The sequence below is a fragment of the Dipodomys ordii genome, unplaced genomic scaffold (genome assembly GCF_000151885.1).
Source record: "Dipodomys ordii isolate 6190 unplaced genomic scaffold, Dord_2.0 Scaffold1, whole genome shotgun sequence".
Lineage (NCBI taxonomy): Eukaryota > Metazoa > Chordata > Mammalia > Rodentia > Heteromyidae > Dipodomys > Dipodomys ordii.
This window is the reverse complement of record NW_012267217.1, coordinates 5,843,393-5,860,267: the sequence shown is the minus strand read 5'-3', so window position 1 is coordinate 5,860,267 and position 16,875 is coordinate 5,843,393. Positions and strand designations below refer to the sequence as shown.

Here is a 16,875-nt window from a genome sequence, read left to right as displayed (position 1 = left end):
AAAGAAGGAAAGAAAGAGGGAAAGAAGGAAAGAAAGAGGGAAAGAAGGAAAGAAAGAATGAACCCATCAGTAATAACCCAAAGGAATTAAGGCAACAAAATCTACTCACATACATAAATTGAACATTAGTAAAAAAAAAAAAAAAATCAGAAGCCACTATGAAAAGTAAAATCTAGGGTGGAGGAAGAGGAGATCCAGTGATAGCACAGGCTCACTCGATCGTTCTTAGGCTGGGAAGGTGGCTCAGTAGTAGAGTGCTTGCCTTGCTTGTATGAGGCCCTGGGTTCGATTCCTCAGTACCACATAAACAGAAAAAGCCAGAAGTGGCACTGTGGCTCAAGTGGTAGAGCGCTAGCCTTGAGCTGAAGAGCTGAGGGATAGTGCCCAGAGTTCAGGCCCCATGACCAACCAAAAAAAAATTAAAAACAAAAAAAAGAAAGATCATTCTCCCTGTATTATGACTTCAGAAAACAACAGACAGTATGAGTTCTGATGACAATGTCTATGAAATAGTGTTACTCTGCAAAATAACTGATGGTCATTGGCCAATGAATTTTTGACCAATTACTCTCAGGAGTATACAATGGCCTAGGAATAACAGCATATAATCTTGCACATGAAGAGGTCAAATATGCAGCGGAATAGAAAGTCCTGATAGGTTAGGACCTATAAATCTGCTGATTCATAAAAACATAATTACTCTGTATTGTCCATTAAAAATACTTGCTCTCAAATACTATGCTTTTTCTTTTTTCCAGCATAGATAATAATGTAAGGCCAAGCCATTCTTAAAGGGCCTGAATATTAATCTGTCCTATAAAATTTAAAATGAAACATTTTAAATATGGAACTTTATAAGTTTATTCTAACTTTAAAAATGGGAAAAAGAAAAAAAGAAATAAGATGAAATAAAACAAAACAACCCAGGAGAGTTGTATCACCACCTTGTCATAGCTGATTCAGCTAAGTGAGGTTTGGGTTTTATAGTTCCATTCATTTCTTTCAAGTTTAAAACAAAAAAATGCACACCCCACGTTTTAAACCAATAGCAGCTAAGAGATCATTGTTCACCTAATATTTATGAATGAAAGTACTTTAGTTAGGAGACACAGGCTGTACGAATTGATGATCTCAATCATTGTCTTCCTACTTTCACCAAAAAGTTATCATCAGTTCTAACAAGAACACAGTAATGAAAAAGAAACTCGCAAGTTAAAAAACTAATTAATCCTGGTGACTCTGAGCCAACAGCACATCACAGTTCGTTGACAAGGGATGAGAGGAATCTTTTCCTATGTGTGTGCCAGACAGTACTTGGGCTTGAACTTGAGGCCTCAAGCTCTTGTTCAGCCTTTAGTATTCACCACTTGAGCTATGCCATCACTTCTGCTTCTTGGAGCTAAGAGTCTCTCAGAGGTGCCCATGTGGGCTGGCTTTGAGCTGTGCTCCTCAGATCTCAGCCTCCGGAGAAGAAAACAAACGTGACTAAGCCAATGCTTTGGCAGTATTTCTTTAGGACCACAGAAAAGGATAACCAGTGACAGTGGACATTTTCATTATGCCACAGCCAAAGCAAGAACACTTAGTGAGACATTAAAATTGACCAAAGTTGCCACTAAGCACTAAATCAAATGCCTTACGAACACATACACCTTCCCCTCAGCGGTGACTGTCAGAATTTGTAAAGCAATGAAAAAGAAAAACCTGTTGACGTTTTTATGTTGTTACATATGTATGAAATTCCAGAGTTTCAAAATACTATGACAGAGAATGCTTTAGAAGCTGAATCTAATAAGTAGTGTGTGATGGCAGGTCTCCTCAATCTACTGACTTCTGAAATTGACTGACATGTCCCAAAATAAACCTTGGCCTATGTGACAAGCTGAGAGTTATTTTGGAACATTTTCTATTATTATTAAGGGAGAACATTATGGTAAACAAACGTGGCAAAATATTTTGTATATCTTAGGAAATGTAGCAAAAAGAGCAATTCCAAAGTTTGTACTTGGTGTCTGTCATTAAGTTTACACTGACTGGGCTCCTGAACTTTCTGTAAAATCTATCCTAAATTCCTCTGGATTGTTAATATGATAGGATTACTTGCTATCAGAGATTACCTGCCAGCGTAAGTTGCTATGGCAATTCTCAAAGCTGTGCTACAAAGATGGACAATTTGCAGTAGAGAAGACACTTCCACTCACAAGCATGCACTCCCGGCTGTGGTTTTATGATCTTAGATATATGATATCCCTGCATATTACTTTCTGGAGATAATATTATTCAAAATATTACTCCTGATAAACTGACCCCTTAGTATTAAGAAATGTTTTATTGTATCTCTTATATTTCTCATTCTGAAGTCTGATATTAACATATGCATAACAGGATTTTTTTTCGGTTGTTGTTTAGTATTTGATGCTGTAACTCTGTCTTCTCTTTTTCTTCCCCCCCCCCCTTACAAAGAATGTTTATTATAGCCAAGAAATGATGACTCACATCTGTAATCCTGGCTATTCGGGAGACTGAGGATCACAGTTCAAGACAGAAAAGTCTTCACGGCCACATCTCCAATTAACAAGCAAATGCCAGACTGAAGGTATGACTCAATTGTACCAGCTAAGAATAAGAAAAATGAACCGGTGCTCAAGGCCCTAAATTCAAGCCTGATATAACCATACACACAAAAGAATGCTAGTATTAACTACTACTTGCAGAAGAAAATATTCTGAACTATTTTTGTTTCAAGATATGATTGTCTTTTACTTGCTTGATAGGGCTTTAAATACCATAACCCTTTTCTTTAAAATGATATTATCAGATGAAGAACTTCAGCGTGATCTGAAGATAGACTTCATGATCAGGATTTGTAGGATTAAACAGTAAGTAACTTCCTGTCCATAAGAGACATCTTCCTGCAGGGACAGAGGGCGTGGTCCGAACCAATGTTCACTAAACAGCTGACCCTCAATGCAAGGATCTCTCTACTCACCTCTGCTCAAGGCAATGTACAAAACAGGCACTTTCCTTTTGAACTAACCAAAGAAATTTCTGCTCAAGTCCTCCTTTAGCCAGGACACATACTCTTCCTCTTTAAAACTATGGATCCTCAGTGCTCTGCTGTCTTATAATACTTTTAATTTAAAAATAAAAATGTTTAATTGTGGTAAAGAACATGTCACATAAAATCCACCCTCCTCTCTTAGCCACATTTAAGTGTACAGCTCTCTTAACTAGATTTGCAGGGTCTCTAAAAACAGATTTCTCAAGTTTTTGCCATCTAGGAAAACCAATTCCTTGTTTCTATTTTTGGGGATGTCTAACTATTAATTTCTTCTTCTCATTGGGTTTTGAGTTATATTTCCCCACTTCCTTGTAACATATGTCAATTCTTACTGGATGATGGGCATTGGAATTTTCACATTATTTTTGAGTTGAATCTTGCTGAATTTCCTCGGAGTAGACTTTTATTCTGTGACATAAATGAGCAATTGGCAGATTCATTTCATCCTTATAATGGTGGTTTCTAAGGTTGGTCATGGTAGATCTAACTCAGATAGCTGTGCACCTATTCCTGAGCACATGACTAAGTCATGACCTTAACACCTCTCCCCATTGCCCTACGCTGGCAGAGATCTCTACTCTGGCATTGTGGATACCACGTGCCATTGAAGAATCGTTTAGGTCTGGTCTTCCACAGGTCTCATGTTTTTTTTTTTTCCCTCCATGCTCAGAAATATAAGTAGTCCTTCCTGCTGGCTTTCTGAGAAGATTGCTCCTTCTTGGTCCCTATGTGAAAAATATGTTATCTATTATTTGGTTTTCTTAGTGTTTATGGGGGAAGGTCAATTCCCACAACAAGTAATCATTGGTGGTCACAAGAAAAATCTTCCACGGGCTAAGTGGGATATTTTGGGGGAGCACTTTATAAACTGTGAATCAGTGTTGCATACTTTATCAGAAGACAACATAGCTAGCTAGAGAGAAATCCCCAGTAAAAGCATTTTCTTTCTTCAACCACAAGGACAAGCAAGCAAGGTGTAGACACTGTGGAAAGATTAATTTGCCCCAGTGCAAAATTCGCAAGTTCTTCAGAGCATGAAATTTCTTTAAGAAGTATTCATTTTTACAAAGCACTGACCCTATAAAAATGCAAATAACTCTTGGAAGCATGGGATATTACTTCTCCTCATTTCCGAAATCCACACTTACAACCGGCCACCCGTAGGTACCCTGAGCCATTATTACAGCACCGTGGGTGGGCTGGTGTATCAAGATTGTGAGTGACAAGGTAGTTGAAGGAGAAAGTATACTGCCCAGGAAAGAAGGAAGGGCACAATTAACAACTTCATAGCTGGGCCCAGGGCGGCTCCCAAGGGAAAGGATTTGGCTGCCTGCTCTATTTCCCTGGGGAACTATCTGTAATTACTATCACAGCTCATTGATTTTCAATTCTTTCCATTAATACGTTTATTGGCCATTCTGACATTATTAAAAATCAGTGCAACTCTGCATCTTTAGTGGAGGATATGTCTTCCTAAAATGAGTTTTGCAAGTACACATTTTTTTTTCTGAAAATGGTCTTCTCACATTAGCAAAAAAAAAGCTTCTTTTTAAATGTTTATCTTTGAAGCCAGGTACCAACATGCCAAGACGGCACTACAGATCAAAAGATCTCAAGCTGGGGTTATCAGAGAAAACGAAATAATAAGCAAATTCATATTTCTATGATAATTCTACCAATTTAGGAGCAATGTCAGCCCACGCTTCCACAGTAAGAGGGCAAATAACGGGAGCCCGTGAAAGGGAAAACCAAGTGGCATTTCTAATAAATGCCTGGCCTTCATTAAAGCCATTAAAGCAGTACTTTCCTACTAAACCTTTACATGGACATGTACATTACATCTTTAACATAAAATTAAGCACAGATGTTTACCAAGGGCAAGTTAGGTTTGTTACTGGGGTATACCCCCCACAATGCTACTGAATTTTAGTGTAATTGTCCGTCTTAGCATCACTCCTAGCACATCTCAAGGGTCAGCTACAATACATGCACCTGTTTACATTTCTTTATTAAGCATTAAGAATTAGGGTCCTTTACAAGACAGTACTTGTCTCGAAATCCTCTCCATTCCACCATGTGGCAAACAGACTCTTGCTTACAATGAACAGTATCTGAATGAATCACTATTTATTGAGCTCTGCCTTTTCATAAGCTCCTGGGTTAAGATGATGAAGAATAATGAAAAACATCCAACATAAGCTCTGCTCTTTGGGAACCTCCATTAGAGCAGCTTCACGGTGTTCATCAGTTCTTTGTGATGTACAAACACCCTGAGCACCTGGATACAGTTGTCTTGCACAAGTGCCTGTAAAAAGCTAACCCAAGGGACTAGGCCTAGTCTTCCACTGTTCTCTTTTATCCTACATCTAAATCAAGGGTGCATATATATAAGGATCTCTGTAATGAGCAAGACTGATTCTTGTCTGTTGAGAGGACAGCAGGTAATAGAAACCTGTAGCTATCAACTCCAACTCTTGCCTCCGATACCTCTTTCTAGCTCCCCGGCTAGGGGCAAGGGAGGATTGGCCCTCTCTCCCGGTGATGACACAAAAGGAATATTTGAACACTTCTGACTGCTTGGAGGACACATGAGTTAGCAAAACAACTCTCCCTCTCTCCTTCCACACCCCCCCCCCCGCATCTTTTTCATGTTCTTCTCTCCTAGTCCATGGAGCTGAAGGCCAGGTGGCCTGCGCTTCCCCATGGCTGGGGCAGAGTTGAACTCTTCCCTGTGCCTAGGATGGATACAGAGTTGTCCCCAGAAGAAAGCAGTGCCCTGAAGATGGAGCCCTGTACGTGCCCTTCATCTTTCCCTCTGAAGGCCTGTCCTTTCTCTTTTCGTGTTTTTATTTAGTGTTCTCCCTTTCTTTTTCAAAGGCTATACTTGAAAGAGTTCCAAGCATATGCCAAATTAAGGCAGAAGAAATGTCTTTTTCACCCAGCTTCCATAATGATAGATTCACAACTGCCCCTGCTTTATCTCTATCCCTCCCCACACCCTCTCCCCCTATCAGCCTGAACCAAACACCAGATATTTTTGACATTCACTTTTCAATATTTTAGGGAAGATCTTCTAAGGTATGGGAACTCAGCATGTCTTGTATTTAATGGGAGTGAAGACCATCCTCACAACAACCACAAAAAAATGTACTAGCTTTAACAAAATTATTTTTTCATTTCATTATTCTATTTTCACACAATAAAGTAGCCATTTCTACAGACATACTTAAATTTTAAAAAATCACATTAGGCACTGGGAACAGTGGTTCACATCTGTAATCTCAGTACCTGTGAATAGAAGGATCTCCGTTTCTCAGTTCCAGTCCATTCCAAACTGAAACCAAACAAACACAACATAAAAATATTCTTTCAAAACACAAGCCAGCTGGGCTTTGATGGCTCACGCCTGTAATCCTAGCTACTTGAGATTTGTGGATCATAGGTAGAAGCCACTGTGGGCAGGAAAGTCTGTGAGACTCTTATCTCCAATGAACCAACAAAAGGCCAGAAGTAGAGCTGTCTGTGGCTCTCCTGGCAGAGCAACAGCCTTGAGTAGAAAAAGCTAAGGAACAGCACACAGGCCTAAAGTTTAAGCTTAAGTATTGGTACACACATACATATACACATACATATACTCTCTCTCTCTTTCTCTCTCTCTCTCTCTCATACTCATACACAAAGATAGGGATGGTGGTGTACACCTGTAATCAGAGATATGCTACTATTGAGGTACACAGGTAGTAGGAACATGGTCTGAGAACACCTGCTGGCGAGAAAAAGAATCAGACTCTATTTTAAAAATTACTAAAGGATAAAGGAGTGGTAACATGGCGTAAGTGTTAGATTACAGGAGCATGATTGATGACCTGAGTTTAATCTGTTTCTTCTCTCTTACGTATGTGCACACACACACACACACACACACACACTATGTATTGAAATGTTCCAACTTGAGATTTACCTTTAAACTACCTGTGGAATTAGAGTTTCAGATGCTGGAATTTCTACTAAACAGCTCATGAATCCTACAGCAACTGAAATACGAGCAACAGGACTGCTTCTTCCTGTTTTTCTTCAAAGGAAAATTGTTCTTCACCACCACCCCCAACCTTTCACCTCCACCGTATTCAGCAGATCTCCTGAGGTCCCATAGTTAGTTCTATTCCCCAGCTGAGGGCAGTGATATGGACAGAGAAGAATCAAGGTTGTCAAGGCCACTGCCTAGCTGCAAAGCATCCAACCATGTCTATCTTACATGTATTTTCATTGTATGAAGCCTAAAAAGTAATCATGACTCATGCCTAGAATCCTAGCTACTCAAGTGAGGACTGTGGTTCAAAGCCAGCCCAAGCAGAAAGGCCTATGAGACTCTCACCTTCGATTAATCACAAAAATGCCAGAGATGGACATAGGGCTGGCTCAAGTGGTAGAGTGCTAGCTTTGACCACAAAAGCTCGGGGACATACCTAGGCTCTGAGTTCAAGCCATAGAACTAGCACCAAACCCCTCCCACCCCCCAAAAGAAAGTCATTATTGAAAATGCTTTCTCCTACCTCAGGATCACAAAGTATCAGCCTAAACTTGACAGGAGGTTCCCCCTCTGTATAGGTAGGGACAGGTAGGCCTCAAGATACAAGGGAACTTCCCAATGTGATTCCAAATTGCACCATGGCATTTGATGTCTGACACAGCGCCCTTGCTCCACATTCCTCCACATCTCTAGGTGTAACAGCCCCCAGTCTCTTCTTCCTGATGTGGTTCTTTGCTTTAATAACACATTAGAACACGGGAAGTGCTCCAAAGGCTGACAGGACTTGGAAAGCTCCTGTAACAGCAGGGCACAACACCCCAAAGGTCACCGACAAAGTCACTCCAACATGGCTTGCTGTGCTCCTGAAGTCTATTGTAAGAACACGAGACCTTCGACAGACTTCTTAGCAGCATGGGCTGGATTACGCACACATGTAAAGAAAATGGAAGCCCATTCAGTAAATGGCAATGATCATGTCCTGAGATCTCTAACAACCTAGCTCCAAATTTGAGTCAGACAAGACTTGAGTCAGACACAAGACATGCACAGCTAATAGCAGTATCGATATAGTTCACATGGCCATAATACCAAGACTTCTGCCACCAGTGTGAATGCATGTTTCCTATCATTCTGATTTTATGTTTACCATAACCATCTGAAACAAAGAGGGTTTACAGCTAGCTACCAATTGCTATATTTTTCACTTTGGTAGTTAGAAGGCACAGTTGAATAACCTGTATATTTAGTGAGTACTTTCCATGTGCCAAAAATTAAATGTAAACACAATCCTTGCCCTATAAGAATTTATAATCAGATAAAAGAATTATGGCCACATTCCAACACTGTCCAGTTTCTTCAGAGAATGGGCCAAGGTAGTTGAAGCAATACCATATCACACCAGGACTAGCCTGGTATGCTCTTCAACCTCAATGTGCTCACTGGTTCTGAGTCCCTCTGAGGGGCAGAAGATAGGCAGTTGATAGCTGAAGAATTGAGTATTTATAATAAGCAGGAGAGAACAAACATCCCCCTCCAAGTGCATAGAAAAAGAAAATCTCCATAAAGCAGAATACCCTTAAAATCCTACCTGCAGCCAGGAAAAAAATCCCAATCTACATTTCAAAATACTTACGGCTAAGGAGATAATTTCAATTCTTGATTTGTCAGAGTGGTTGTAGACTCTAGTCTTTCTTATTCATGACTGTGGCACTAATGACTTTCAGTCACTTTGTGTGTGTGTGTGTGTGTGTGTGTGTGCGCGCGCGCACGCGTGTGTGTGTGTGTGTGCATGTGCTTGAACTCAGAGCCTGTGAGCTGGACCTTAGCTTTTTCTCTCAAGACTGGCTGATGTTCTACTACCACATCTCCACTTATGGCTTTATGCTGGTTAATGAGTCTTGTGGACTTCTCTGTCGGGCTGGCTTCAGACTGTGATCCTCCTATCTTAGCCTCCTAAGTAGCTAGGATACAGGCATGAGCCACAAACACCCAGCTTTTGTCACCTTTTGTTCATTTTACCAAGCACATCTTACCTTAAAAAGCCCATAATCGCATGTGATTAATTAGTTAAATGTTACTAACTTTTTTTATATTTCCTGATGGAGAATTAAACATCAACCAGGCTTTAATTGTGAATATAAGAATAATTATAAAATCTTTCACATGCTAGTAATCCTTATCTAAAAATAAGTCTTCCATTCTGAAATTATACAGTATTTACCACCCACCCCGCTGCCTCCAACAAGAAATACAGGGAAGTAGCCAAAAACAAAAATTGTCATAATGCTAGATGTTACTGCTAATTTAAAGAAGCAGATTTAAAGTTCTACAAATTATTAAATGCAAATTATTTTATTCTACAGGAAGGTAACTCATGATACATTTCATTAAATACTATAAGCTGTTCCTCGCGAAGCTATACCCTAAGAGGATAAAATTCTATCATCATACATTTAAGAACTAAGAAAAAGAATGTCTTATTTCTTTCAAGTATTTACAATCTAAATTTAAATTGTGAATATTCAGAATATTCACAATTAACGGTTAAAATACTAATGTCATCTGCAGTCACACACACACAAAAAAGAAAACTAGTTTTAATCAACAGTCTTTAAATAACGTTTAGGAACCTCTAGTATTTTTATGTTTAGGAACCTCTAATATTTTTGCGTCCCTAAGGTAGAAAAGCATTTTCTATAAATAATGTGATATGGAGTTCCAATTCACAAATCTCTGTGGATATTGGCTTTGATTTTCTTATTACCTAAATCCTTCTGGAAAAGTTTACCTTGCAACCTGAAAAATGACAGTGAAGAGGAAAGAATTATCTGGCTATTGCTAAAGAGTTCCAGACAGGTGGCCTTTAACCAGAGGTCCAGGTCGTATGTTTTCTGATATTTTTCTTTAAACGTTGTTGTTCATGATTTGAATAGATGTCTTGTTGTTCAAATAGAAAAACAATATTGTAAAATAAAAGTAATACTGTGAAACCAACTAGTATGTCACTTTCCTTCCCCATCAGCAATAAAAAGGCTTATCTTCTTTGAGATGTGACCACAGGTATAGATTGTACAGACATTTCTTAAACTCATGACAAGGCATGTAGATTTTAAGAAGTGAATTGAAACAGAACTCCAAAGTAACAGAACAAACTCTCACAATGGTCAGGCTAATTTATCAAGATTAAAGCTATCTAGATGGTTTTGAAACATATAGTGAAATTAAATTTTTTAGTCTCCTTCCAAAATCCAGAACATATGACTTTTTCTCAAGGTTGTCTGTAAACAAGTCGCATTAGAAACATTAGTATACATCAGTTTATCTTTAGGATGCTTGCACTACCTGAATACTAAGCTGAATCGTTATGAGATAATCCTTACACCAGCATAGAAGTATGCAGGTCTGTCTGTCACTCATCAAATGTTCTGTAAATTTCATTGCCATTTCAAAGAGCATCCCTGAATGTAAAGGTACAATGACGTCTTCTGTTAGAATTTTCAAATTCACCGACCTCCATTTCATCAGCCATCCCCTACTTGTTCCTCACGGAGTTAAAAGAAAATAAAAGGATCAAACAAAGGTCAAAAGAGAAATTCATCCAACAAACAACATCCCCTTATCTGTGCTCTGTAATGTACTAACTTAAAATCTGACATTGAGCTTGTATTAAAATTTGACATTGAGCTCGTATTACTTTAATACTTCATCTTTACTTTGGATTTTAGTAACTTTTCAAAACACTCATCAATGTAAATATATCCATATTTTTTTAATCACCTCATCCATCTTTCCTAATTTCAGGATATGATCCATTCCAACAGAGAGAATCAATCACAATCTCAGATGACTTGTTTACAAGATGTTTCCCTTGAGAGAAATGTTTAGGCCAAGGAAAAAGTCCAAGTGCCTAGCAAACCTCAGGATTCTCTGGAAATGAATGGCCCTGTGATCAAGAGAAGGGGGAGGGGCACTAACAGAAGTACATGCTTACCCCTTGTTCAGATTCCAAAAGTTCTGTTTTGACTCTGACTGCTGGCATCCCATCAAGCATTAACATTCTGTTCTCAAAGGTGTTGATATTCTGAAAATAAAGGGGCGGGAGGGGGTGAGAGAGAGAGTCAGATACAAAGCATCAAAAATGGACATTTTTCTACTGTGGTACTTTTCTTACCACCAACCTAATTCTTTAAGAATGAAATATAATTAAGTGAAAATATCACCATAACCAATTATCTCTTCCAATCTGAAATTCCATTTGAAATAATAACCAAGAAGTGAAATCAATCAGTCTTATTCTCTGACTCCTGGGTTAAAGGTCAGCCTGTAATGGAGTGTGGAAACCTGCATTTGCTAATTGGAGGGTGGAAATCTTTATCGCATATTCTCAGGAATAGAAGAAAACATAAAGCATGTTTCTCTCTTCTTTAGTTCCAGAGTTTATACTGTGGACAAACATCCATAAAGGAGAAAGATCACATAATTTACAAGCAAGATAAAGTAGTTCTAGATTCATTTAATTTTTCTAACTCAAATATCAAGTTCTACATGTCAATCCCCCTACTTTAAAAATAACCAACACAAATCTTCAATTCAGAGTGAATTCTTTAAAAATCCTATTGAAAGAACATTTCTTTATGGCTTTATATGTTTGGTTCAGCTCATCCCCTCTTGAAAGTCAACATTTATATTGTGGCTCAACTGTATTTCCAATAATATTATAAGATTAAGTTCAGTTTAATTTCTACAATTTTCACTGCTTTAGGAGTTTTCTGAAGTCATTACATTAGGAAGGCAATCAGAGTTACACATCAGCTCCCAAATCAGGCTCATTTTAACCATGTTTAGAATGCCAAGCTGATCTCATATATTGACTAAATTAGGACACAAATAATACTAAATTTGACTGAGGTTTTAGAATACTTATTTTTGCTCAATTACATAATATAGTCACATGACCATCACTATGTTTTTTTAAAGCTCCAAAATATTTTGCCCAAGAGTAACAAAAGTTAGCATAATTTCTAAACTGTGAATGAAACAGTTAAAATGAAAGCTCTCATTTCAATAAATTATGAAATAATGGTGTTTTTTGCCAAGTAATACCAACAAAGTGCAATATACTGAAGCTCTAATTATTTCTCGTATTACCTGATTCTTTTGTTAAGAAAAATACTCAAAGAAATAAAATTTATAAGATCTCTTATCACAAATAATTACTGAAAGAACAAAGGGAAAATTGTATGCCAGTTAACTAATGAGCAGTTTAAAAGGTTTACACCACCTACTCTTTCCTTGGAGAAATAAAATGTTTGTGAAATTAGGAGGACATAATCTTTTTAAATTTTTTTTCTTTTTCTTTTTTTTTTTTTTGCTTTTGAATCGTCCATATTTTAGAGGAGAGTTTACATCCTGATTGTTTGGGTAGAAGGAATTGTGCTGTAGCTGGTCAGCTCAGTTAATTTGTTGCCAACTTAAAATCCTTTCTCCTAGGCCTGTGTCTGTTTACACAAAGGGTATGGTCTCTAACTGTCACTTGCTTGCCTGATTTGGAAGCAGCCAGCATGGTTTGCCACCAGCCATCCCAGGAAAGCCTTCCCACAGCCAGCAGGCCGGCCAGCCAGCCACTCAGCTTCCCACAGCTCTGGCAATCCACTTTCACAAAGCCTCCCTGAGGCTGGTTGGTTGGTAGACAAAGAAGGATGAGCAGATACTGCTTCTTACCCTGGAGGAGGTCTAGTCTAGATGAAAGTGGGGGAAAGGCCTTATATAGGAGCCCTAAGCAAAGGAGAAAAGACAAAGGGATTCTAGAAGGGCAGGTTTAATGAACTGTTAAGAATCTGATTAAAGGCTAATGTCCCTTTTAGTGCTTTGTACCAATTTACAGCTGATGTAGTTTAACCATTTTCCCCACTAGCTGTGATAAACTCATTAGTTTAAAAAATGCAAGCAAACCAGAGTCTTTGAAGTTAAAAATGGATAAATCATGAAAACCTGGCCAGGTCCATGTTCCACTTAGCACATTTAAAGATCACTATATTTTCACAAGGGTTTTTCAACATTTTTTATTGTTGGTCGTATGTAATTTTATAAGCACTCAAACTAGGAAGTAAATTTCTGCTCCTGTAAAAGTGAAAAACTATTATTTTTTAAAAAAATAATCAGAAATCAAAATTTCCTGGGAAATAATTCTACCTTCCTGATTTTTCAGGCTCATTCACCAGCCACAGCCGTAATAGACACCATACATACTAATATTCCCAGCTAGGGGAGTACATCCCAATGGTTAAACTTCTTCAATTAGTGAAATAATTGATAACTAGTGGAAGTAACTTTCAGACATATCTATGCATAGATAAAGCATATGTGTTTCTGTATTCATGATTCTATCCTCACTTAGTTTAAACAGAAGCTTTTCATCCCACCGTGTGTCCAAACCACCCAAGCACCTGCATGAGTTGTATACAGTGTGGAATAACTATACAGCATTGAATATACAGTCATTGGAAGAACGTCTTGATAGATTTACCCCACGAGGCTAAAAATCAGACACATAATAATCTCAGAAGGCTACAGACTTTAAATATGTAATAGCTTTGTAATAATTTTGAATTGCTGTCAGACATATCTTGCTTTGATCTTAATCAAAACACATTTGCTGTGGAATCAATAGCTCAATGGATTTCCAAGAGGCAAATAAAATTATATAGTCATCCATTTTAATGTCACAGCATTCTCTGTATTATTAATATGCTATCAAACATTTTGATAATAGATACTCAGAGTTGTAACTTACATGTATATATGTATCCTATTTACATACAGGTGCACATTTGCATAAATTGTTTCCTCTAAGACACAAATAAGTTATTATCTATTAAGGCACAATTTGACGCAGATTTGTTGACCCTGGATCAGGACGGTGATCTAGAAATTTCTATTTGACATGTCTGATTTTGCCACACAGTGGTCCAGCAAGTAACAACCATCCTAAGTCAAAACCATACAGGCACATGGTAAGTGATTCTAGCATCTAGAAATACCAGAACAGCACCTGCAGGAAGGAGAAGGAGCTGATCTACAGGGACAATAATTCATAGACACACACAATGGAAGTAACTTCCTAGGTTAACTTCTACAACCTGCCTCGACCTCCCCCTACAATGCAGGTCTTTACCTCTTCCTCCTGACTAAAGATAAGTTCAAACAACTGAAATAATAAGGAGCCAGTCAGTCAGTATGCAACCATTTGCTTTTATACTAAGCCGAAAGTAACTGCTAGTACATGTTTTGCTCTCTGCTGGATATGTGATTGAGTACTTATCATCTTCAGTTGTCCTGCTTGGCACAGGTGATGAGCTAGCCCAGCCCCAGGCCCATGTAACATTAAGCAGGAGCATAAAAGACAGATGCGGAGTGGCTCAGGATTCACTGCACCTAGTTGTTCCCTCACTGCTAGAATTGATGTCTTAAGGATTTCTAAAGCAAGCTTACCTAGATGACTGACAGTATCATCCTGTGAGAACTACAGAAAGCAACAGAACCCAGTTACAGAGAAATTAGGTTGAGTGCAGTATATGTATGTGTGCACACATACATGCGCACACGCACACACACGCGCGCACGCACGCACACACACACACACACACACACACACTCAGCAAACCTCTGCTCTTTCGTGATTTACCTCCACCATAGTAATAACCATAAAAGCAGTCACAATAGCAAAATTTCCCAATCTTAACACAGTCAACTAAATAACAGGTCAACAACTAATTCCAAAACCTGCTCTGAAATATAAGAAAATCAATGCATCTGGCTCTTTCTGATTAGTGACAAATCTAATAGATTTGAAAGATGCTTAGGTGACCATTTCAATCTTCCGCCCTTAGGCAACACATCATATAGGGGCAGTAAACAATAATCATTTTATTTACAAGCACAATACCTAACTTTTCTGCATTTGCTATGGTCCAAAACTGTGTCGTTGTGTATACATTTATTTAATCTCCGAAACAGCTGATATAACTATCACAGGAAGTTGAGACATCTGAGACACAAGGTTAAATTGCCTGAAGTTACAAAACTAGTAAGGGGTACAGTACTACTCCAAACCCAGTGCTCCAACCACAGGTGCACTCTTAACAGCTCTACCTACCAACCTACCTACCCAGCTACCCTCCCTATCAATACATATTCCCTATGTAAAAAAATGGGGGAAATTCACCTCATCAGAACCTCAATATCTCTGCAATCTCAGTAGTTCCTCCCTCCTCCTCATCTTCCTTCTCCTCCCAGGGCTGAGCTGACTCTGTCATGGAATTAAATGTGAAATGATCACTGGTGAGTATCAATATTTTATGGAATAATACTGTATCTCAAGAGTCCCTGAATTCAAAGGTACTTCAGATACTTTTTTTCCTTTGAAATCAAGTTTTCAATGTATTTTTTAATGTAATAGGATTAGGGTTCTATTCTTAAAATGCTTCATAATTAATTGAGTAAATATGTGGAAAAATCTATGGTGATCTCATCTGCTATGCATCATTTTTTAGACTATGCACATAGTAGGTGAATATCTCATTCAATATTTTCACAAAAGTTTCATGCTCTGAGGTGTTAAAACTACTTCATTTTCTACATCTTCTACTGAGGATGAGTGCATTTTGGCATTATGTTTCATTCATCATTGTTAATATTCAATATAAATGCTATGGTTTTTCTCTGCTTGCGTATCTTCATTGGCAATTCAGTTTTGTAGAGGAGATATGATTACCTAAAATACTTGAAATGGTATAAAACACACACACCAGGTAAGGGGTTTTGTCATCCTTTCACATTCTTTCACTCCAGATTAGGAGAATATATACTGAATTAATGGCAAATTTATTGGCAGAATTACAAGTCTCAATTACGGAGGGCAGGCTGCCCTATTGAGACTCTCAGTTTAAATCTTGTTCTTCGATTCCAATGGTCTGTATATACACACTACTGTGCAATGTCTCAAACACAAAACGCTTCCATAAAATCTCACATTGAAACTTAAGAAACAGTCCCTTTCCTAAGGACCAGATGAACGACTTATTTCATCCTGACAGCAAGGGTCAAGCTGTCCCCTGTTAATAGAGCAGGACGAAACTATCACAACAATGCCTGGTTTTACAACTACTGACTGTAAGTGTGACAGTGTTACACTGACCTTGATAAATGGAAGTTCTTGTCTGAGCTGCAAATGAATGCCTATCTCTCCAACCCAAAGTGAAATACAAAACTTATGACAGACATTTTCAAAGGGCAGTAATAAAGACAATAATCACTTAGCAAGTTCACAGAAATATCACATAGAACATCAGGTACCCCAGAAGATGGTGTCACCAAGTAAGGTTTGTATAAGTACACGTGTGATGTGTGCACAATAAAACGAACAACACAAAGAACATAAAAGATTTACATGGTTGTACATGTTTAGGAATACATGCACATCCTCCTTTCCTTGTTCATTGTGCAGAAAGGGATTAAAATGACATCTGATTTCCCAGATAACACTCTCCTCATCAACCTTAAGACAGCTTGTACTGAGGAGGCATTTCCATCATTCATACTCTAAAGAACTGTACACATTTGGGAGGGAGCAGGGCTTGAGTTGCCCAGATCTAGAGATAAGTGGGCCTGGAGGGACCTGGGCTATCCTCAGTCCTCGACTTACCATGTTCACAACCACAGGCATTATGGGAAATCCCAGGGCTGGGAAGAGGAAGACACCATGGCACGGGAGTATAAGCCCACT

The 16,875-nt window shown here is 38.4% G+C and overlaps 1 protein-coding gene across 1 annotated transcript in view; it reads right to left on the bottom strand.

The window, feature by feature from the left end:
* Klf12 (Kruppel-like factor 12) overlaps positions 1 to 11,168 on the bottom strand; it is a 179,773-nt gene extending 168,605 nt beyond the window's left edge. Inside the window, exon 1 of the mRNA XM_013010447.1 lies at positions 11,083 to 11,168. Coding sequence (XP_012865901.1) covers positions 11,083 to 11,148 — 66 coding nt within the window. The 5' untranslated portion in view covers positions 11,149 to 11,168. The remainder of the gene's footprint in view (positions 1 to 11,082) is intronic.
* Positions 11,169 to 16,875: the final 5,707 nt, after the last annotated feature.